General features: G+C 42.6%; 1 protein-coding gene across 2 annotated transcripts; it reads right to left on the reverse strand.

The window, feature by feature from the left end:
- Positions 1-7,661: 7,661 nt before the first annotated feature.
- On the reverse strand, positions 7,662-21,579 carry LOC112068626 (high affinity cGMP-specific 3',5'-cyclic phosphodiesterase 9A). 2 transcript variants are annotated; one of them, XM_024135805.2, is made up of 19 exons: positions 21,519-21,579; positions 20,852-21,066; positions 15,925-15,995; positions 15,469-15,546; positions 15,223-15,266; positions 14,965-15,019; positions 14,765-14,835; positions 14,558-14,645; positions 14,302-14,386; positions 14,099-14,173; positions 13,766-13,852; positions 13,519-13,623; positions 13,265-13,347; positions 12,825-12,981; positions 12,286-12,399; positions 10,080-10,184; positions 9,670-9,798; positions 9,308-9,403; positions 7,662-8,205 (listed from the first exon to the last, which is right to left on the reverse strand). In XM_024135805.2, the coding sequence occupies exons 2-19, from the start codon at positions 20,918-20,920 to the stop codon at positions 8,137-8,139; spliced, it is 1,581 nt and encodes a 526-aa protein (XP_023991573.1). In that variant the 5' UTR covers positions 20,921-21,066; positions 21,519-21,579; the 3' UTR covers positions 7,662-8,136. The 2 variants fall into 2 exon arrangements, with proteins under 2 accessions (XP_023991573.1, XP_070294334.1); XM_070438233.1 differs by lacking the exons at positions 15,469-15,546; positions 15,925-15,995; positions 20,852-21,066; positions 21,519-21,579 and having other exon boundaries at positions 15,223-15,360.
- Positions 21,580-22,529: the final 950 nt, after the last annotated feature.

Below are 22,529 nucleotides of genomic sequence, written 5' to 3' on the forward strand. Positions count from 1 at the left end.
GGTCATTTATGAACATTTGAACATCTTGGCCATGTTCTTGTTATAAATCTCCCACCCGGCACAACCAGAAGAGGACTGGCCACCCCTCATAGCCTGGTTCCTCTCTAGGTTTCTTCCTAGGTTTTGGCCTTTCTAGGGAGTTTTTCCTAGCCACAGTGCTTCTACACGTGCATTGCTTGCTGTTTGGGGTTTTAGGCTGGGTTTCTGTACAGCACTTTGAGATATCAGCTGATGTAAGAAGGGCTATATAAGTACATTTGATTTGATTTGTATATCAAGGAGAAAACCAATGTCTAGATGGTCATCCCAGATCTGATGATGAAAGGACCTCTCCTGACCTCATTAAGATGTGTTCAGGGCAATGAAGGCGATTGGTAGAATGGTAAATGAAAGCTAAATGGCAATGTTGTAAAAGTCCTTAGTTTACTTTATTTAGCAAGAACACAGTGCTCCTTCAACATAACGTTAGCATTAAACTCTAAAAGTCCCCTTGGAAATGAAACTACAAGTAGAGGAATAGACTTCTAGTTAAAAATGTAAAAATACTTTTTTCAACTCAAGTTTTGACTTATTATCTGCCTCTACATGGCACAGTGATGACAGAAGATAATGACACAGACAAGGCCATTCATTAGCTGTTATGAAGGTAATAAGGTCATCAGAAAGTGGAACCATAATAGCCTTGATGTCTGCTCTGCACCGTTAACTTTGCCAAACGTTGACTATGGAAATGCATGGCAATTCCATTGTCTAGAGGTTGTTCACAGAGAAATCCAATGGTTCAACTCTTGGGATGCTCAACTGCCCCATTTTCCCTCCCCTGCCTGTCTGTTGTTTACCCAATAGCCCAGACAAGTGGCGTCCAGATGGGATCCTTCCAGCGGCAGCACGTCCAGGGGGAACAGCTCAAAGTAAAGACAGAATGAAGAAGAGGAAAGAGCGAGAGRGAATCTAACTCCTCTCGTTCCAAGGGATACGCACACAGCTCTACAGCAGGAATCCTAAGCACAATTCCATGAAATTTCAAGGAGTCGAAGGGAGAGAAGAGAGACAAAAAAGTATTTTGAATTATAAAAATAAACAAACATGTTTGGACTCATTGGGGGAGAATTAAACCCCAGGGAAGACCCTTCCTGCCAGATCCCAGTGCATGATGAAAGACTATCCCACTTTAAACACAGCCGATGAAGGTATAATTTATCTTTCCCCATTATGTCAGGTCAAAGCTGTTATAATGTAATACCTGCTAGGACTCCTCTTATCTTTAGACTGCTGCCGTACGCAAGAAGACTTTGTCTTTAGTTTCTCCCATCTACAACTTCCTAATTACAGAACAGGGAGAGCCTGTCATATCCTTGGGTGTACAGATCAGATGGGGCCTTGATCCGTCAATCCTCAGAATTATTATATTTACTGACACCCAAAGTTATAAATAAGAGCTCACCGTGAGGGTTGGACGAACAGCCAACAAGAGGGTTGGCTGCGCGGAACCCGGTAATTTTCTAACCAGAGGAAAATATCTGCAATACAGCGGTGCAGAGCTGTATGAAGGACTGGTCTGCCAAGAATCTCCTGCAAACTATCAGGTGCTGTTGATTAAATTAGGGTGCTGTGGTACTGAAGCACATGATCCCGGCTCATCTGCTGTGGATGTTAGGATAAGCTGTATTTAATCAAACTTATGGAACGGTTACCACAAATGGCATTAAGACTCGAAATGTCAAAGGAACAATTACGTACTGGGGGAGGTTGATCTGGAAGATGTCACGGTTGTGTTGGGGTCATTCTGAGGGAACCTTTTGACACACTTTTCGTTGCTCAGCCGTTCCTTCCTACTGAAGATAGTTGTATACGTTTAGGGTTTCTGTTGGTTTTTCCGAATTTCGTCAGAGACACTAGTTATATAAAAAGACATGCAATGAATAAAAGGATAAGAAGATTGTGTACTGAAATAAACTTCTCCAACTGTTATCCTATAGTCTTCTCCGCCGCACTTTAAATCCCCAAATTGCTTTGGCGAGTGAAAGTCCACATAAGTATGAGAGAGGTCATGAGTGGCTGGTGACAGGAATGACAGAGTGCAAGGCGAGCGGTCTGCAATAGGTGTGCATTCATGGCGAGAGAGAGAGAGAGAGCGAGAGAGAGCGAGAGAGAGAGAGACAGAGAGAGAGACAGAAAGAGAGAGAGAGACAGAGAGAGAGAGAGAGAGAGAGAGACAGAGAGACAGAGAGACAGAGAGAGAGAGAGACAGAGAGAGAGAGAGAGAGAGAGAGAGAGAGAGAGAGAGAGAGAGAGAGAGAGAGAGAGAGAGAGAGAGAGAGAGAATGGTTGCCTGCCGTCAGGCCCGGGCTGACAACAGGCCTGCTATTCATTCAGATAAGAGCACAGTGTAATTGCCGTGTGGGCCAGCGGTCGCTGTGCCGCTGCTGATGTTTTGCCAACACACAATCAAGATGCCTGCACGAGATTATTGCGGCGTAAACAATTCCGTTTGGTCGTTTTCTTTTAACAACCTGATTTTTTGCTCTGAGCAGGATTAAGCTGAATATCTTAGCTTTTGGAGTCTTCTGACAGTCTAATTTGGATTAAATAACCACTAATTTAACCGTCTACAGCAGCAGGAAAAGACTGTTGTAAAAAAAAATAACGCTGACGTTTGCTTTTGAATGTAGATACTGTACTTCTTGCAATTGTTAGCTGTAGGCCTAATAGAGTTTAATAGCAGGCTGCACATAATATGTGGAAGAATCAAGAAAAAAATAACGATGCTATTTGACAACTGCAAGGGAGTTACTCTTCATGGTAATCTACAATGCATAGACCACTAATAAGCTGTTGTGTGATGTGAAATAGAAATTTCCCTCCCGTTTTTCAGTGGTAGTGCAAATGAAGATATGATGGGGGTATTTCAGAACCATCCACTGCGTGACACATATGTCAGCTCTCGAAATATAAACCTTTTCCATGTTGTTTTTAACAAGGCCCTACTTGTCTGTTTCAAATCAATCGACTGGTTCCAATATCTCTTCCTAAAATGAACGAGTACAGTATGAACGTCCCTGCAACGTTTTAAAGTTAAGTTAAGTAAGACCCTTCACAGTCTACAAATAGAGGTTAGGGAAGAGGAACATTCCACGACAGTATTACTGTAACTAACATTGAGTTCCAGCTCTTCTCCTACTAACTGAAGAAAGACGTTTGATAAGAGGAACAGAAAAACAGAAGCCCGTCCAAGATAAGACCATTCTCTGAGAACATCTATTGCCCGGATGTGGGATGTTATGCTATCACATCTTGTGGATAGAGCACTGGTAAATGCTGGTATGCAGGACATGTATACTTTAAGATGGGTTAGCCTCCATAGCCACCAAAGCTCTTTAGGAAACAAGATCTCTCAACATTTTCGTAAAAGAATGTTGCCTTTGAAAGATTGCCTTATTGATGAAAAACAGAGATGTTATAGTCAAGGGATAACTCACATGCTGAATAAACTGCTCTCATGTGTCATAAGAAGTTGTGATGAATTAAATGTTGAATGAGAATAGGAGAATGGACCGGGCTTAATAAAAACATTATGTGCTCTCTGTTTTTTAGGAATCTTACGCTGCGTCCTGACATCCTGTAAAGTTAACGACCTGGAGCTGACACAGGTGTCCCCGTGAAGTACTCTGCCTCCAATGTGCGAGGTCTTCCCGTCTTGTCAAACATGTAGAAAGTGGAACAGTTCAGTGAGTTGCGATACTCCCATAAATAGTCCAGAGAATGGCGTGAGAAAAGAGGGGCGTACGACCTTCATCTGTGTTTGTCTTGTCTTCTCCTCCCTAGCCCCTACCCAGAGATCCGTAGTAATCTGACGTTCTCGTGCATGTGGGAGTCAAGAACGGAACATCCTTGAGTTTAACAGCAGTTCTCATAGTGCTCTCCTTTGTCTCTCGACTGAGCACTTGAAACGGTCTGTGTCTGGACTGGTCAGCACTGAGTCGTCCTCTCTGTCTGCATGGTCAGCAATGAAAAGAACGAGAGTGACTCACAATACCGTATAGCCGTTATGCCTGGTCTGAAGAAGACAAACAACCCCTTTTTTAGCTTAAATGCGGAGAATCTTAAATGCGATCTTCACTGACCGTTCTTCGAGAAAGTAGTTGGTATGTACAAGGCATGTAAAGGTTGCCATGTTGCTGCTCTGTGAAGAATGCTGGTATGAAGGCTATAGGTTCATGGGTCATGATAGAGCCTGCAGCAGAAATTCCCCTCGAAAAAGGACTGATGATGGAGGGGTTTAAAGCAACAGCACTGTCATCTAGCCCACACACTGACCTTTGACCCTAGTCATTTACAGAAAAACAGTCAGGGAAGAGACTCTGAGCCTAGGGGGCGCTCTGTGCAGAGAGCGAGAGAAAGAAAGAGAGATAGAGAGAGAGAGAGAGACAGAGAGAGAGATCGAGAGAGCATGGTGAGGGGAGATGCATGTACTGGGCAGTCCAAAATGGCTCTGCAACTTCAAATAATTTTCTGTGTTCCTATAAGTTAATCACATTGCCAGCTTCTACATATCATGTTTGTCTCTAAACGCACATGGAGGAAAGAACGTACATAGTTCTCTTTTCCACAAGATGCACAAAATATTTTTTTACATKAAAAAAGGACTCCAGGCTACACTTGAACTTCTTAAACATGATACCAAAATATGCCGAAATCATAATCAAGCTATAATGAAATAATTGCCCTTTTTTTGGGCTGMAAATTGATTTTGAAGAACAAATTGGTTTAAAAAAAATCAGTGTGGCCCTCCGTTCAATTTTGAAATCTGAATGTGGCCCATGTTGRCCTATCCCTGATGGGTGAGTCAAAGTAACCCAAAAAACTAAAACACGTAGACATAACTATCTGTCAGTCTCGCTTAATGCGTTTCGCTCCTCTATGAGTTTCAAACATTGTGGTGAGCGCAGATTTAATCACTTATGATTAACATTCCAGCGAACTTATCTCCAACACACTTTCACTGACAAATTCAGTTTAAAGAACAACATTTACTTGATAGGCCATGATAAGGGCCTGTACAGAGCTTTTAGTGGGGTCAGATTACCACATCCCGGAGTCACCTCTTCACTTCTGACGTTGAGACTGGTGTTTTGCGGGTACTACTTAATGACGCTGGCAGTTGAGGACTTGTGAGGCGTCTGTTTATCAAACTAGACCCTCTAATGTACTTGTCCTCTTGCTCAGTTGTGCACTGGGGCCTCCCACTCCTCTTTCTGTTCTGGTCAGAGCCAGTCTGCGCTGTTCTGTGAAGGGAGTAGTACACAGCGTTGTACGAGATATTCAGTTTCTTGGCAATTTCTCGAATGGAATAGTCTTCATTTCTCAGAACAAGAATAGACTGACGAGTTTCAGAAGAAAGGTCTTTATTCCTGGCCATTTTGATCCTGTAATCGAACCCACAAATGTTGATGCTCCAGATACTCAACYAGTCTAAAGAAGGMCAGTTTTATTGCTTCTTTAAACAGGACAACAGTTTTCAGCTGTGCTAACATAATTGCAAAATAATTTTCTAATGATCAATTAGCCTTTTAAAATGATGAACTTGGATTAGCTAACACAACATGCCATTGGAACACAGGAGTGATGGTTGCTGATAATGGGCCTCTGTACGCCTATGTAGATATTCCATAAAAAATCTGCTCTTTCCAGCTACAATAGTAATTTATAACATTAACAATGTCTACACTGTATTTCTGATCAATTTGATGTTATTTTAATGRGCAAAAAATGTGCTTTTCTTTMAAAAACAAGGACATTTCTAAGTGACCCCAAACTTTTGAACGGTAGTGTATATTAAAGGATAACAATATGTCCCTTTAGCTCTGCTTGGCAAAGCAACAGCATCTCCTTCGTGATAAGAGCATGTCATGGCTAATTAAAGCATTCCTTCTGGTTAATGTAAATACTGGAGGTCTTGATGTCTTGCACGCAAGTGAGAACTGCGCAAAGGAGGGAGGGAGAGAGGGAAGGAGAGAGGGAGAGGGGGCTGGAGGGTAATTACTTTCGTTCAAAGACTTCAGACGTGTCTTTCAGTGTCAACTGAGAGTTGTCCTTTCTTTGAACAAACTTGAGTGATGTAAAAAGGTTATACTTGTCTCGGGAGTTATCTCAGTCTCTTGCCGCCCCATCATCAACAGAGTAGGACATGTCTGAGGGGTGTTTATGAGTAATTGAAATGAAAGAAAAGAGCAAAATCATACTGCAGTGAGAATCAAACAAAGACCTAAAACAAATAGTTTACAAGCAAAGCATCATTTATCAGAAAGATACATTTTAGGGCGGGAGAGTGCGATAGCAAGGCCTAGTGATTACTTTCATGCAACACGAGGAATAAAGATACTTCCCTCTAAACAAAAGGACTAGGCTATACTCAGGACCTAAGTTCAGCCCCAAGAACCCATCAAACAGATTGAGAAAAGAGGTGAAAAGGCCTTAGACATGAAGCCAACTGGCAAAGAAAACAAACAAAGGAAAGTTCTTTCCAGCCCTGTTTTGTCATCAGTATTTAGCAGCAGACCCGCAGCAAACATTAATGTCAGTATTGACATCCTATCTCTTTAGATTCTTCGGGGCCGTACACTTTATCATCCAATTGTCATCAGAATCACGTGGGTCATAAAAAGTGTAATCCTATGTAAGTATCGTCTTACAGATGGACAATAATCGCTCTTGGAAATGTGAAACAGGTTGCAATAAACAACGGTTATGAAACAGGCACTAGTAAATCTACTGTACCTGTTGAATACCACCCACTTATCTTTGTGGAGGGACACTAAAGAGAAATGTGGTAGCTTGGGGTGGTGCAAGAAAACTGGCGAAGAGGTCCTGTTTCAACACATACCCAGTCAAAGCATTGAGCTATAGGCTACTACGCTCTTAAAATGGTTTTCCTAAATGACAATGAGTAGGAAATCCAAGCGTAAGCGAGGGCCATCCGTATTGTGCATGAAGCATAAACAATAGAGTACAGATATCAAGTCAAGTACATACGTTTTCAAAGACGCCCGAGCTTGACCTCCCATTGGTTCATTCACCCCTGCACCAATCAGAGAAGAGTCAATGGCATGACTCATGAACCTTCGATGAGAATTACATTCTGAGATGAAAATCAGACACTACTGTGCATGTTAATCTCTTCTTAATAACCTGTACCTTTTCAAAATACTGGTGGAGTTTATTACTAGGTGACACATGTCATATAAAAGGATGTTATATGTTTTACAACTGTACTGTATTTTACACAGTTTATGTAGGATGTGCTATGCAAAAATAAATAGAATATAAGAATAACATTTCAGATTGTAATTAACTACTTCTGTAATAACTTACAACATGTATCTCAGAATGAATATATTGCACGACAATGGATGTGCTATTACACGAACCTCAAAATATGAATTTATGTAAATTAATTCAGTGCACACACCGGGGAATAATTTGTTGAATTTGTTGGAATAATGTTTAAACCTCAGAATTATGTTAAAATATGCTGTGTACTTGACATGTTTAAATCGAGAGTCAATTTATTCAAACGGTTTCAGAAACAGTTTTGCATTTGAATAGGAGAACTGAAAAGGAAAAGAGAGTGTTCATACAACTTAGTTGCTATTTGTAATAGGCAACACCAACAAGTGTGGCTAAAAACAGAAAGCAGAAAATATGGCATGTTGATACCTACAATGACCAATTGTCACTCCGAAATGATGATAGGCTGCGTATACACAGACAGACCAATTTTCCTTTTGATCAATCAGATCAGATCTTTTGCCAATTATTGGGCAAAAAAGATCAGAAATAGGCTGCCTGTGTGAACACAGTAATTGATACCTACAATGACCAATTAGCTTTCAGAAATTACAGTAAAAATGAAAAAAAAAAAATACAGACTACACCAATAAAACACATTGGCTATCTCTCCAATGTACCTGATACATTAATTCTTCCTAAGTAGTATGCTAGYGTGGACATTGAAACAGAGCCATTGTCCTTCTGTAATGTCCATAACAAAACAGTGGAGATCAACCAGGGGGTTTCATGTTGTCTGAGGTTGGCTCAGTGTGTAGAAGAGAACTCTTTTCACCCTCCATCTTGTCTTCAAAGACGCAGATCAGGACGACCCACGACCTTCTTGAATTTTTGGATCATAAAACGAGAGCCAGAGCCCTAAAATGAAACAAGCACCTCAGGATATCAGACTGCATTCTCCAGAGACAGGATTCTGATTAAGTGACACACGCACMCACATGCACACGCACACACACAATGTGTTTTAATAAGAGGACAAAGCATTCTTGATTGTGATTTGGCTCCATTCATCACAATGCTCTTCGCTGTGGAAAATCGTGCACACTATGAACTTGCAACACCACACACAGCAATGGGAGAGAAAAACTGTAAAATCGTAGACGGGGAAGATACCATTCGGTCGTCAAAACGTTATCAATGAGTTTGTGMCGAATCCCACTACACACATTGATGACGTTTAGACAGCACAACGTTTTCACCACTTTGCTTTTGCCACTGGGCTGCAGGTCTATGTAAATGACCCGCTTCGTTTTTGGTGTTGAGGTGAGTGCCCTCCCTCCCAAGGGCCAGGACTGATTGGTGCAAATTGGAGGGGAATACTATAGAACTGAATATTTGAACTATAAACGTCGTCTTCAACGGAAGAGCCTAATCTTGCTAGTGGTTCCAAGTACTCAACAGTCTGTTGTTGTTTTTGTGAAAACAAAATTTTTGAATGCAGTAGAGTTGAGCTGATTCTTTTTGTTTATTCAGTTCTTTTTTCGAAAGCAAATTCAGAGTGATGAAAATATTGTGCGGTCGTAGTAGAAAAAAACTTTGCGGTCCTACTATAGCTAGCTCACTAGCTTGCAGCAGTGTTGTTGTTGGCAGACTGGAGAGAGGCAGAAGAGAGAGGGGGCACTCAGGACTAACACTACAGGCCAATCAGAGTCAGTTACTTACACAGTACCACTGTGCTCGCAGCAGCAGCAAAGCCTACTTCTTCTTCCCTCCTAATGACATATTTTCCGTTTTTTTCTTCTGTGCCTCATTGAACAAAAGACACACCTTTATGTTAGAAAGTGGTTTGACACCCCCCAGGATACAAATACCCTGGTTGATCGTGAGTAATAAGAAATTCCAATTCTGTCCAATGTTATTCAACAAGGAAAATCGGGAATTGGAATTTGCTGGAGTTTAAATGGAATTGACCCCGATCCTGAAGGACATTGTAATTATTAAGTGTGAACTGTTTTCATACCTCTGTCATGGCGTCATCGATCTGCTTCAGCTCCTCGTAGTGGTCTCTAGARTCTCTCAGAGGCTGCACCATGATCTCCTCAATCTGGGGGAAGAGCTGCAACACACACAGGGGAGKTTGGTGGGTAGGTATTCAGGACTGCAGCCTTTTCTAGTCAATATGCAATTATCCACTGGCATTGTTTTCAAGAGGTCATGAAATATAAGAGACGTGTACAAACGGAAGCACACACAAACACTCACAGGCGGCACACATGCACACACGCTCGTGTGCACAAACACCAACACTGCCACGCACATACTGTACTTACACACTATGTCTATATTGTCATTTGCTTTGTAGTTAAAAACACACACGCCTACCTTCAGGACTGTCTCGAACATTGGGATGAGGACAAACTTGATGAATCCGATCTGGGCAGTGGGCTTGGTCACTTTGTCTCTGTCCATAAACGGAGCCACAGGCAGCCCTTCAGTCTTCTCCCTGTCACTCTGTCAATTCCCGAGACAGGAGGGTTTGTACATGTCACCCCACTCTTTCATGACATCGTTCTTATCGACAGATTCGTCCCGATGAAGGCCAAGATGGCCGAAATGTCAACGATTTTTACCCTTCTCAAGAAAGCATGCACAACTTCAAGAGTGACATCTGAACCCGTTTTCACTCCAAAAATCCAATCAACACATTACTAGACTCACTATTATTAGACTTTCTTATTACACATTATTAGACGTTATTATTATTAGACATGATTAGACTTGATTGAGGTCACCTGCATGAAGTACTCCTCCAGCAGACAGTCCACCCAGGGTTCGGCCACCTCGGTTGGCCGGACCTCGTTGGAGATGTCACAGCATTTGATCAGAACCATCTTCAGCTGCACACATACAGACAAGGAATACAGAGTCATTTTCACYGTGCATTATGGCAACACAACCATCRTTTTTAGCATTGGCTAGCTAGTGTGACTTTTCAGGAAAGGTCTACAGTTCGGTGAAAAAGTATTTGTCCACTTTCTGATTTTCTCTATTTTTGCATATTCTTTTATTCTGAATGTTATCAGATCTTCAACCAAAACCTAATATTAGATAAAGGGAACCTGTAATAAGTATGTCATTGTTGTGTTATTTGTTTACTAAGGTTCCCTTTATCTAATATTAGGTTTTGGTTGAAGATCTGATAACATTCAGAATCAAAAATATGCAAAAGTAGAGAACATCATAAAAGGGGGCAAATACTTTTTCACGGCACTGTACTTGTGGTAAAAGGCTTTGGAGCAATCGAGATGAACACAGGCACTTTATCTTAGAACCCTCTGGCTTTATTCCATAGGATAGGACCGGACTGACATCATGGAACGGACATCCGTGTGCTGCTAACAGTTTAGCGTCCTCCCCTGTCCCTGTCTTCCACTGTACCTGTATCGGGCTTGAACCAGTGATCCTCTGCTTGGAGACACACGTGACTGCCCTCCTTGACAACATACCAACCGTTTGAGCTATCAAAAAAGATCTAGTTCGATATCTCCGTCTGCAACATTTCCAGATAGCTGTGGAGTGAGTTTACAGTACATTCTTAGCTCCATTACAATCACATAACACTACACGACCAAAAGTATGTGAACACCTGCTCGTCGAACATCTCTTTCCAAAATGAGCATTAATATGGAGTTGATCCMCCCTTTGCTGCTATAACAGCCTCCAATCTTCTGGAAAGCTTTCTGATAGATGTTGGAACATTGCTGTGGGGACTTGCTTCCATTCAGCCATAAGAGCATTAGTGAGGTCGGRCACTGATGTTGGGCGATTAGGCCTGGCTCGCAAGTCGGTGTTCCAATTCATCCCAAAGGTGTTCGATGGGGTTGAGGTCAGGGCTCTGTGCAGGCCAGTCAAGTTCTTCCACACCGATCTCGACAAGTCATTTCTGTATGGACCTCGCTTTGTGCATGGGGGCATTTTCATGCTGAAACAGGAAAGGGCCTTCCCTAAACTGTTGCCACAATGTTGGAAGAATCTTCTACAATGTCATTGTATGTGAAGCGTTAAGATTTTCCTTCACTGGAACTAAGGGAACTAGCCCGGACCATGAAAATCAGCCCCAGACCAGTATTTCTCCTCCACCAAACTTTACAGTTGGCACTATGCATTCGGGCAGGTAGTGTTCTCCTGGAATACGCCAGACCGGACTGCCAGATGGTGAAGCGTGATTAATCACTCCAGAGAACACGTTTCCACTACTCCAGAGTCCAATGGCGGAGAGCTTTACACCACTCCAGCCGACACTTGGCATTGTGGTCTTAGTGCGGCTGCTCAGCCATGGAAACCCATTTCATGAAGCTCCCGACAAACAGTTATTGTGCTGACGTTGCTTCCAGAGGCAGTTTGGAACTTGGTAGTGAGTGTTGCAACCGAGGACAGACGTTATTTTCGTGCCACAGTATGTGCTTCAGCGTTCCTGTTCTGTGAGCTTGTGTGGCCTATCACTTCACGGCCGAGCCGTTGTTGCTCCTAGACGTTTCCACTTCACAATAACAGCACTTACAGTTGACCGGGGCAGCTCTAGCAGGGCAGAAATTTGACCAACTGACTTATTGGAAAGGTGGTATCCTATGACAATGCCAAGTTGAAAGTCACTGAGCTCTTCATTAAGGCCATTCTACTGCCAATGTTTGTCTATGGAGATTGCATGGCTGTGTGCTCAATTTTATACACCTGTCAGTAACGGATGTGGCTGAAATAGCCGAATCCACTAATTTGAAGGGGTGTCCACATACCTTTGTATATATAGTGTATCTCCAGGCCACTATTCAAAGTCTTTCTTGGGTATGCCCTATTTTTCCATCCCTGTCTTTGATATAGTGCACTCCTCCTAGTTTCTGTCGTTTGCTGAGGCTATACCTGAACAAAGGTATGCCTATTTGGCACATCTTGATGACAGTATACATAGTCAGTTGATGTCATGTGATGTACAATACGTACGCATGTGACATGCTCCTCGTTGGTGAAGTCAAAGCTGTCCACTTTATGTTTGAAGGAGTCTAATATTTCTCCATGCCGGGCCATGTCTGTGGCCAAGATCAGGGTAATGATGGCCTGTAAGGGAGATGGAATCATCAGAAATKATGAAATCCCCCTCCTGCCTCAAAACATCTTGTGGTTAGTTGGAGAGAGGGAAATGCAAAAAGACAAAGGTTGTATGCTAAGTGGCACCCTATTCCCTATATTTTTTTGTTTTACCTTTATTTAACTAGGCAAGTCAGTTAAGAACAAATTCTTATTTTCAATGACGGCCTAAGAACACTGCCTTGTTCAGGGGCAGAACGACAGATTTTTACCTTGTCAGCTCGTGGATTCGATCTTGCAACCTTTCGGTTACTAGTCCAAAGCTCTAACCACTAGGCTACCTGCCGCCCCATTTAGTGCACTACTTCTGTCAATAGTGGTGCACTATGTAGGTAATAGGGTGCCATTTGGTATGCAGAAAGAATCACTGTGCATTAGCCTAGGTCACCGCATACCTGTCTGATCTGCTTGTAGGCCTCCAACTCCACGTTGGCAAATATGTTGCACTCGGGCAGCGAGAGGATCTGGAAGGCCACGGCGCAGTGATGGTTCTCCAGGGGAGATATATCGTTGTAACGCACGGCCAGCTCTGTGCGAGCGTTGATCTGATACCTGACAGGCAAAATAAACCTCTGTGACATGAATCAGTTTTCCTTGACAACATGACCTGACCAGGGAAGCCTATAATCACCAGGACCCAGAGTTTCACCGGAACTCCCGACCTCACATCAAAACTGGAAGTATAGATTGGACCATTTCCACGATGTAATAACAGAATTGAAGGACTTCCGAAACATCCGTATTGTGTCTGTCGTCCACATCTATTCAGCGATCTAAGTCAAGGCTGTAGAGCAGTGGGAACTGAGGCGCAGAGTAGGAACCTTTGGGCGCTTACGTGTTGTTGTAGCCGGGGTGGTCCAGGTCGTGGCACACTGCAGCTGTCATGAGAATGCCCATGTCCGTCAGAGTCATCTTCTCCTGAGGAACATACACAGAACGTGCTAATGTCTCTGATCTCTAATACAAGGTGCCAGAAGGTTTTCCTGACCACCTGACCTGACCAGGAAAAAAAGTCTGGACCCTAGTTATAGACCATGTGTGTCTGGTAAATGGCACGTATTATATTATATTAGTACCGTCGTTTCTTACCGGCAGGTTACACAGGTTAATCATCCCATACATCATCTGACTGACACAGAAGCAGTGGCGGAAGTTGTGGAACGGGTTGCTGCGATAGTTCTCCTGAATGCCCAGCTGTGAGAAAGAAAGCTGTCAATCAAACTATCCAAATGGTCATCAATACTTTTAGGTTCTCTTCTTGGAAGCCATTGTTTCATATCAATTGCATATCCACTTGTACATTGAGATAATTGCTTTTATACAGTTCTACTTGTACCAGCCAACGTTTGAGAGTGATGGGGTTCATGTTGAATTCCTTCACCAATCCCAGGTCATGGTACATGTACTCCAAGCAGCTCAGCATCTAAGCCACCGATCAAAGACACAGTTAAAAGAACACTACACGCATCATCATAAGGCGCAGCAAGTGTTCTATCTTGAAAACATGATTGCTGACATGCACAATTGGACTCATGAAGAAAATACTAAAAGATCGTTTTTGAGTGTAGAGAAAATACTTCAAAATGTTTTACTACGAAAATGTGATTATATAGGCCTGGATGGAATTATGATAGATATCAGATGATAGATGAATCTCAAGAGAACTAACCTCATTGTGTTCCCAATGCCAGACATCAAATGTTGGCTTCTTCAGTGCTTCAATAGTCTCCTGGGATAAGGTGTACTGTAGAAATGAGAGGGAAGTCACAGCCTCAGTTCTAGGATTAATGATGTCAAAGTGATTAATATCTTTAGGTTTGAGAAAAAAACGTATAGCCTACTGTGTATTACTAGAATCACCTAATTCCGTACCTTTGGATAACTTGGGACGTCACGTCTGGGATTAAGTTTCTTCCCGTCGTCTGAGAAGTTGTATTTGCAGGGACAGTTCCCAACTCTGAAGAGATGGGAGAAAATACATCATATTTGTATCATTAATCTGCTAGCTGTATAATTCCTATAAATCACAACAACATTTTAAAACCAACATAAAAGTCTTACTATAGAATATCCTAAGAAATCTGAAGCATGGCTTGGTGAGTGTCATTTATGTTAAAGGTCATCGTACCTCCCTCCTCCTCTGGATGTCATCTCATCTCGTAGTTTCTTTAGGTCATTTTTGCACTTCTCAATCTCCACCACCTTCAGTCCCTCCACTGTAACGACAACACGACTGTTAGTACCTAAAATGGTGAATTCAGTAACAGTGAAGCAACGCACACACAAAGAGAGAAACACACCGATAGTCAAACAAACAAAAAAAACTTGCACATACACTCAACTCTTTTCTCCAACATGGCCAGTCTGTTGGTCACCTCAGTTTTCAGCTCGTTGATCCGGAAAGCCCTGCAAAAAAAATACGCGAAAGGGGTTTGTTTGAAAAGGCCCTAGGTGTCATAGAGGTACTTCTGCGGAAAGGGAAAAGGCTAAAGCGGAATGCTTCTGTCTGCAGTGAAACATAAACACACCAATTACCTACTGAACTGCTCTGCCACCTGAGATAACACGTTCTGAAACATGTCTTCTTTCTCTGTGGGCGCACACAAACAAAAAGCAATCACTCTAGTCATCAAAAATCACGTTTAGTACCCAGAGTTGTTTTAACGTTGTTTTTTAAGTTTGGTTGCGATAGCTTTTATGTGAGTGATGTGAGTAAAGAATGAATTAAGATCTAAAAGGTCAAAGGTTAAAAAAGTGATGCTGAATTTGAAATATCGCGATGGGGTACGTCACCTCCTAGCTGACCGGTGGACAAAGAAACGACTTTGTACAAGGAGCTGTAAAACATGCCAGTGACATTCCAACGTCAGTCGTCAAGTCGTTGATTACATCACATTTGAAAAGTATTTCAACACACGGTACATAGGCAATGCGTTCCTTGGATTAACAACGGTCAGGAATGCTTTTCTATGACCCAGCTCAATAGAGCAAATACTGTATCATTGAGATTTGGTGATGAGGGTAAAGGTGACGTGTTACTTGGGAGAGTTGGTAGGCATGGTCGGGTCTATGGACACCAGAGCCCCTTCAAGATCCACCATCATGATGGCAGTATTCCTACGGAGGGGGAACAACAATAATAAATAATAAGGATGTGTTCCAGGAAGCACACCCTATTCCCAAATTGCACTACTTTTGACCAGGGCACCAAAGTAGTGCACTGTATAGGGATCCATTAAGATTGCAACCTACATTTCTTGTTAACATGCTCTAAAACACAACACACGCGATGMTTGTCGTTTGGTGTTTACTTGTAGTTGACTTATCGTTCACGAAGCTCAGTCAGGATAGAGAGACGATAGGTTTGTGGTGAACTTGAAACAAATGTGCCGTGTGTCATGCATACTTTCGACTGATGTGTGACGGTGAGAGAATGGTGAGAGAATGGTGAGAGAGACGAGGGAAGGAGGCAGCCGCAGCTGAAATGTCACTGACCTGGGGATGTTGGACGAGGAACAAAGAAGCTCCTTGATGTCACATGGGCTACAATGCCGACTGAAAACCACCTGGGGGAAAAAAGGCAGACGAATGGTGAGAGTCGTCCGTCTCCCTATGCATCTCAAGCCACCTGAAAACAGTCTGCTCTCTGTGAGACCTGAGTCTGTTGTAAAAAAAAAAAAAAGGCTACAGTGGAAAGAGTGGGGGTAGAAAACAATAGTGTTTTTTTTAAAGATATTTATCCTTTATTTAAACAGGGAAGTCACATTAAGATCTCTTTTTCAAGTGAGCCCTGTATGTTACGAGTTCAAATATTGAGGACTAAATCACAAAGGCATGCAGTTGAAAATGTGTGTTAACTCAACCCAGTGTAGCCTACCCTTGTCAGGGACCAACCCAAACTCGTCGATAATACGACACTCCATCAACATACTAGCAACAAATACTTGCGTCATCAACCCAGCGAGAGAGTGTGTATCATTCTCTGTAAACCACAGCAATATACACAGAAATGTCCAAACAGATTATACATTTCATTAACAATGTTAGTTCCTATTTGTGGTATACTGATGGCACACATATTCGTTTCATATTGTGCCTGTCTGAGATTCATTGTCAAGTAAAGTGTATCTAAGCTTGCGATGTTGGCTAGCCTCCAACAACTTGAAGACCTTTTGCACAAGCAGATGCAGTAGACAATCCCTCAAACTCTCGAGCCCTCGAATGGACATGTGTCACTTTCAGGTCTCTACTTGAACCACTCTATGCGACCACAACAACAGGGGTTTGTGTCATCACAAGTATACTGGGCTTACTAAGTGCCTGGCTCTATGTATTCAAAATCAAAGCAGACTTGAAGAAATAGGCTAGTTGGTGTACAAAGGTAACAAAATCCGGTGGATTCACTTGTGCTAAGTGGGTTAAATATGCCGGGGGAATTTACCATTTTTATTCCGGGAATGCGTTCAAGATTTAATGAGCCGAAGAAATTGGAGGACATATCCATTAGAGAAGCAGTTGCTATTTGAAATGCTACCAAATGCAACATCGCAATAGACACAGGCTGGAAAGGGGTTTTAACCAATCAGCATCCAGGATTAAATCCACCCATTGTATAACATGCAACATTCTATAAGAGAAGTTTCAAGTTTGAATGTCACATGCACAAGTATGTGACATGGTCCCGTGTGGACATGGTCCCGTGTGGACATGGTCCCGTGTGGACATGGTCCCGTGTGGACATGGTCCCGTGTGGACATGGTCCCGTGTGTATGTGCGATGGTCCCGTGTGGACATGGTCCCGTGTGGCTCACTTGGTAGAGCATGGCACTTGCAACGCCAGGGTTGTGGGTTCATTCCCCACGGGGGGACCAGGATGAATATGTATGAACTTTCCAATTTGTAAGTCGCTCTGGATAAGAGCGTCTGCTAAATGACTTAAATGTAAAAATGCCTTTCTTGCAAGCTCTAACCCCAACAATGCAGCAATCAATAACAATGTAAAAATGACAAAGTAGAACAAAAAGTGTTTCGTGCTTTCTGAGGTTGTTTCTGTTTCGGATTATATATATATTTTTTTAAGTATCAAAATGTTTGATTTCGGTTTCAATAATTTTTTCCAACATTAAATGCACTATGCATTATGTGGGTTGAATGCTGTAACAACACAGATTAAAACAATTAATGAAAGTCCCATGGTAGTGACTGCCCATTCCTGCTCATCACCTATTAACAATAATTTATTCACATTACTTTACTTTAATAAAATATTTCAGTTGTGTATATTCTATTTGTTTTATTTGATGACTTTATTATTTCGTTCCAAGTCATCATCTCACCGCTATAGAGCTGCTGCCTATGCTGTCTGACAAAATCACTATTTTAGTAGTTCTTCAAGGTAAATACAGCACGCTTTTATGACTGCTGAATACCAACGATCAATCACTTAGATCATGTATTTTCACGTAGAGGTACCTCTTGAAGAAACTGCTCTCTACGTACCATTTCTTGATCTCACATTCTTCTGTCTCCTACATAGCGTAAAAGAAACACAGACTGGAGAAGTTTAGCCCCGCAATGGATAATGGTCATTGTGGTTAATTATCACTCTTTCTGCAATAAACTATGTAGAACTGTTGGAAACTACAACTCCCTACTACATCGCACCGGTCGGGCAAATGATCTGATATATCTCTAAAGAAACTGCAGTGCAATGTGCGCATTGTTCTCACACCAAAAAAAATGAATGAAATGGAACTCAAGTAATTGAGCCGACATGGAAAAATGACTGACATTTCGATTAATCGCTCAGCACTAGAGAATAGTCTAAATGGCTTGGGTGGTGGGAATCTTTAACGATTTTCAGGGCCTTCCTTTCGCACCGCTCGATATAGAGGTCCTGGATGGCAGGGAGCTCGGTCCCAATTATGCACTGGGCTGTCCTTACCACCCTCTGTAGTGCCATGCGATCGAGGGCGGTACTATTTCCATACCAAGCAGTGATGCAGCCAGTCAAGATGCTCTCAATGGTACAGCTGTAGAACTTTTTGAGGATTTGAGGGCCCATAGCATTTTAAGTCCTTAGTGATTTAGACACCGAAGAACTTGAAGCACTTGACCTGCTCCACTGCAGCCCCGTCGATGTGGATGGGGGAGTGCTTGCCCCACCCCTTTCCTGTAGTCCACGATCAGCTCCWTGGTCTTACTGACGTTGAGGGAGAGGTGGTTGTTTCCGACCCYACACTGCCAGGTCACTGACCTCCTCCCTGTATGCTGACTCATCGTCGCTGGTGATCAGGCCTACCACCTCCGTGTCGTCAGCAAACGTGATGATGGTATTGGAGTCGTGCGTGGCCACGCTGTTGTGGTTGAACAAGGAGTACAGGAGGGGACTAAGCACACACCCCTGTGGGGCCCTCGTGTTGAGGGTCAGCGTTGCGGAGGTGATGTTGCCTACCCTCACCACCTGGGGTCGGCCTGTTAGGAAGTCCAGGATCCAGTTGCAGAAGGAGGTGTTCAGACCCAGAGTCCTAAGCTTGGTGACGAGCTTGGAGGGGACAATAGTGTTTGACACTGAGCTCAAGTCAATGAACAGCGTTCTCACGTTGGTATTCCTCTTACGTATCTAGGTGGGTGAGGGCAGTGTGGAGTGCAATTGAGATTGTGTCGTCTGTAGATCTGTTGGGGCGGGATGCAAATTGGAGTTGGTCTAGGGTGTTTGGGATGATGAAGTTGATGTGTGCCATATCCAGCCTCTCAAAGCACTTCATGATTATAGATGTGAGTGCTACAGGGCGGTAGTCATTGTGGCATGAAGCCTTACAGTTCTTGGGAACAGGAATGATGGTGGTCGTCTTAAAACATGTGGGGATTACAGACTGGGACGAGGAGAGGTTGAAAATGCCCGTGAATATGCATGCCAGCTGTTGTGCGCATGCTCTGAGAGCGCGCCCTGGAAAACCTTTGACCTGACGAAAGACTTTGAGGGCCCATAGCATTTTAAGTTCTTCGTGATTTACTCACGTCAGCCTCAGAGAGCGAGATCACCTAATCTTCTGAGTCGGTGATCACCACGATGTTGAAGCATATGATGAGAGCAAATATGAGACACAGTAGCCTATATTGTTATCTACAGTATGTGTATTACATGATTACAGTGCAATGGCCCGGGAGCTGCGATAACAAGAACATACCGGGTAGGCTAGTGATGTTTCTACCCTCACAAATATCACGTTCTGTTTCTTCCCCCTTTGATAATGAATTAGTCCACCAAACAATTTTGGTTTTCCTTACAGTACAGTGAGTGCATACGTTTTCCTGTATGTGATCCTTGCGGGAATTTAACCCGAAAACCTTGAAAGAAACGAGCTTTCACCAACTGAGCCACACGGGACCATCTCTAGTTTTCCTCAGACTGAGGGGGGAGTAGAAAACAATGGAGACATAGAACATGCTAGCAACAGGTGGCACCGTCTGTGCTCGTTTAAAGTATGCCACAAACACCTGTGAAACACAATGTCACACCACCTCTTGGTTTATTGAAAACACAGCTATTTCAGAGGCCTCACACCTGACTCATGTTTTGAGGGGAATTCACAACTTTTTCACCACAAATGTAGAAATAAAATAGAGAATACAGGCAACAAGGTGCACAGAATGACTGGTGCACAAGATTAGGTGTGTGGGAACCAACAAAAACCGTGGAGCCATATTGTGTCAATATCATTAGACACCTGTAGAGATTATATGACTTTGATTTGGTCACCTGATTCTTACAGTAGTCAAACCATACTGTATTCTAAGTGTAGCCTGCCATTACTCGAAAAAAAAACACACACCATTTCACCATCCAGTCTGTCTATTGGTCGACTCCATCATTGCAGCCAGGGACCTCAATGATCGAAGAGATGTAATCACACAAGGTACTTTGGATGCTGTCTATGATAAGAGTCTAACTCTGATACAGGAGTCCCCACGGAGAGACCCCAGCACTCCCACTGACGAGCTCAGAGTACATCCTCTCTCACACAGAGAGAAGAACATGGATACTGTGTCTGTGGATCTCCTTTTCTGGTCAACCAGGATATGCGCTAATGAAAATGGATGGAACTCATGGACAGGTAATAAGAGATTCAATCTTGGTGTTCACTACTTCATTTCAAGTATGCTGACTAGCTACGGTAGAGAAAATAGCTGATGGCGCAATCTGTTAAGTCGGCTGATCCGGAGAATAATAGATACACTTCGAGAAAATGTTTGAAGATAAAAAGAATGGGAAAAAAAGAGAGACAATTAGTTTGTGAGGTTTCATAAAGAGGTGGACCTACCTTATCTAGAGAGATTAGTAACAGTTAGAAATCGGGGGGAAAAAAAAAAAGGAATGGGGAAAATAGAGATAATATAAACCTGATAGAGGAGAACCCACCTTCTGAACCTTTCCATCCACGTCCAGATATATGGTTTTTGGGGCATAGGAAGAGGAGCTGGACCCCATGCTGAATCCTCTCTGTTTCTCTCACGTTCTCGTTCTCGTTCTCTCTCTAGCTCTCTCTCTCTCTCTCGCTCTCACTAATCCAGCAGGAGGAAGGTTTGGAGCCCCCGTCCTCCGGCAGAGGAGCCTATATGGCCAGGGTCAGAGCCCTGGGAAATACAGAGAGATGCTATGACTGCAACACAGGAGCCACTATTGAAATACTGCAATAGACTACATCGGAACTGAGACTTGAAAAGTATTAATTACAACATTTATTGATTGTACTGTCTCAATGAATCTATAATCCAGAAAACAATTAAAGGACCATCAACATTTTTTCATTTTGCATTATTATTTTCAACTGCACACTCAATTCACTGATAAAATATAATCAATCCATTCCTATCATCTCATAATTGCGGAAACATTTCCATCTACTGCCATCAAGACATTTGAAATGTTCTCACTATTCTGACTCATGGTAACAGAAATATGAAAAAACAGGATTGTAAAAACCATACACATTAATAAAATGAAATCACAAATGTACTCTAAAGCTCTATCTTGGAATCTAATATGTCACGGTAAAAGAATAATTAAACACATCCCAATGACTTACTGTGTCAGCGATGGCGTTTTCCCCTGACGCGATGAAGCTTCTAAACTTTCCCGGCGCTGCTGATGCTACTAATACACAGAGTGAGATGGGAGAACCTGGGGGACTTTAGCAATAATTGGCACTCTGGTCCGTTGCCAGGGGACTGTTACTACGGTGAGAAAAAAAATAGGCTGCCCTCCTCCTATCTCCATAATGTCTTTAGTATAGAAGCTGCGAAACCTGCTGGTCACTACACACCCATTGTCATATTTCTTAGCAATGAGATATATGCATGTATGCACGGGACGATTCAAGTATCTTTATTACTTCATACATTATTACTTGTGTGCTTTGTCAGTAAGTTAATTGACTGGAGGTCAAAATACAATAGAAGGGGGTATGTAGGATTAGTGGATTAGTGGCTCGGTGGACGTTAGTTAGGCAATTAATACTTGTCAGAACATGGATCAAGTGAAACTGCTGCTTTCTCTCACTATCGAGGGAGCAGAAGATACGGCATTTAACCCTTCGGAAGAACATGTAGAAATACGTTCAAGCTATTTGGATAGCTCTGCTGTGTTGTGGCAACACAATCCACGTTCACAAATAAAGTTGTCTTTATTTCATTTGCAGGCAGCATCCACTTCACGTCGATGGATTTTAGAACTAAAAGGTGGCTTTGAGGTCAAGTGGGACCTTATCGTCCACCTGTGGGGTCATCCAACAGCTCTTCATTCACACACACACACACACACACACACACACACACACACACACACACACACCTCTCTCTCCTCAACCCCTCATTGAAAATCAGACAAGCAGATGGTTTAGTCAGACAAGTTCAGCAGCAGACAACTTGAGATCTAGAGATCACAAGAGATCTACCAGTCTTCCCATATCCCTTTAACTCCTCTTTTCAACATCATATCGACTGCTGTGAATCTATGTAGGCCTACAGTAAGTAGACATTGTGATAAAAGTCAATCACTATTCACTCTGGATTAAGAAGCACGTTTATGTCTAAACCAA

Source organism: Salvelinus sp. IW2-2015, unplaced genomic scaffold, assembly GCF_002910315.2.
Source record: "Salvelinus sp. IW2-2015 unplaced genomic scaffold, ASM291031v2 Un_scaffold611, whole genome shotgun sequence".
Taxonomy (NCBI): domain Eukaryota; kingdom Metazoa; phylum Chordata; class Actinopteri; order Salmoniformes; family Salmonidae; genus Salvelinus; species Salvelinus sp. IW2-2015.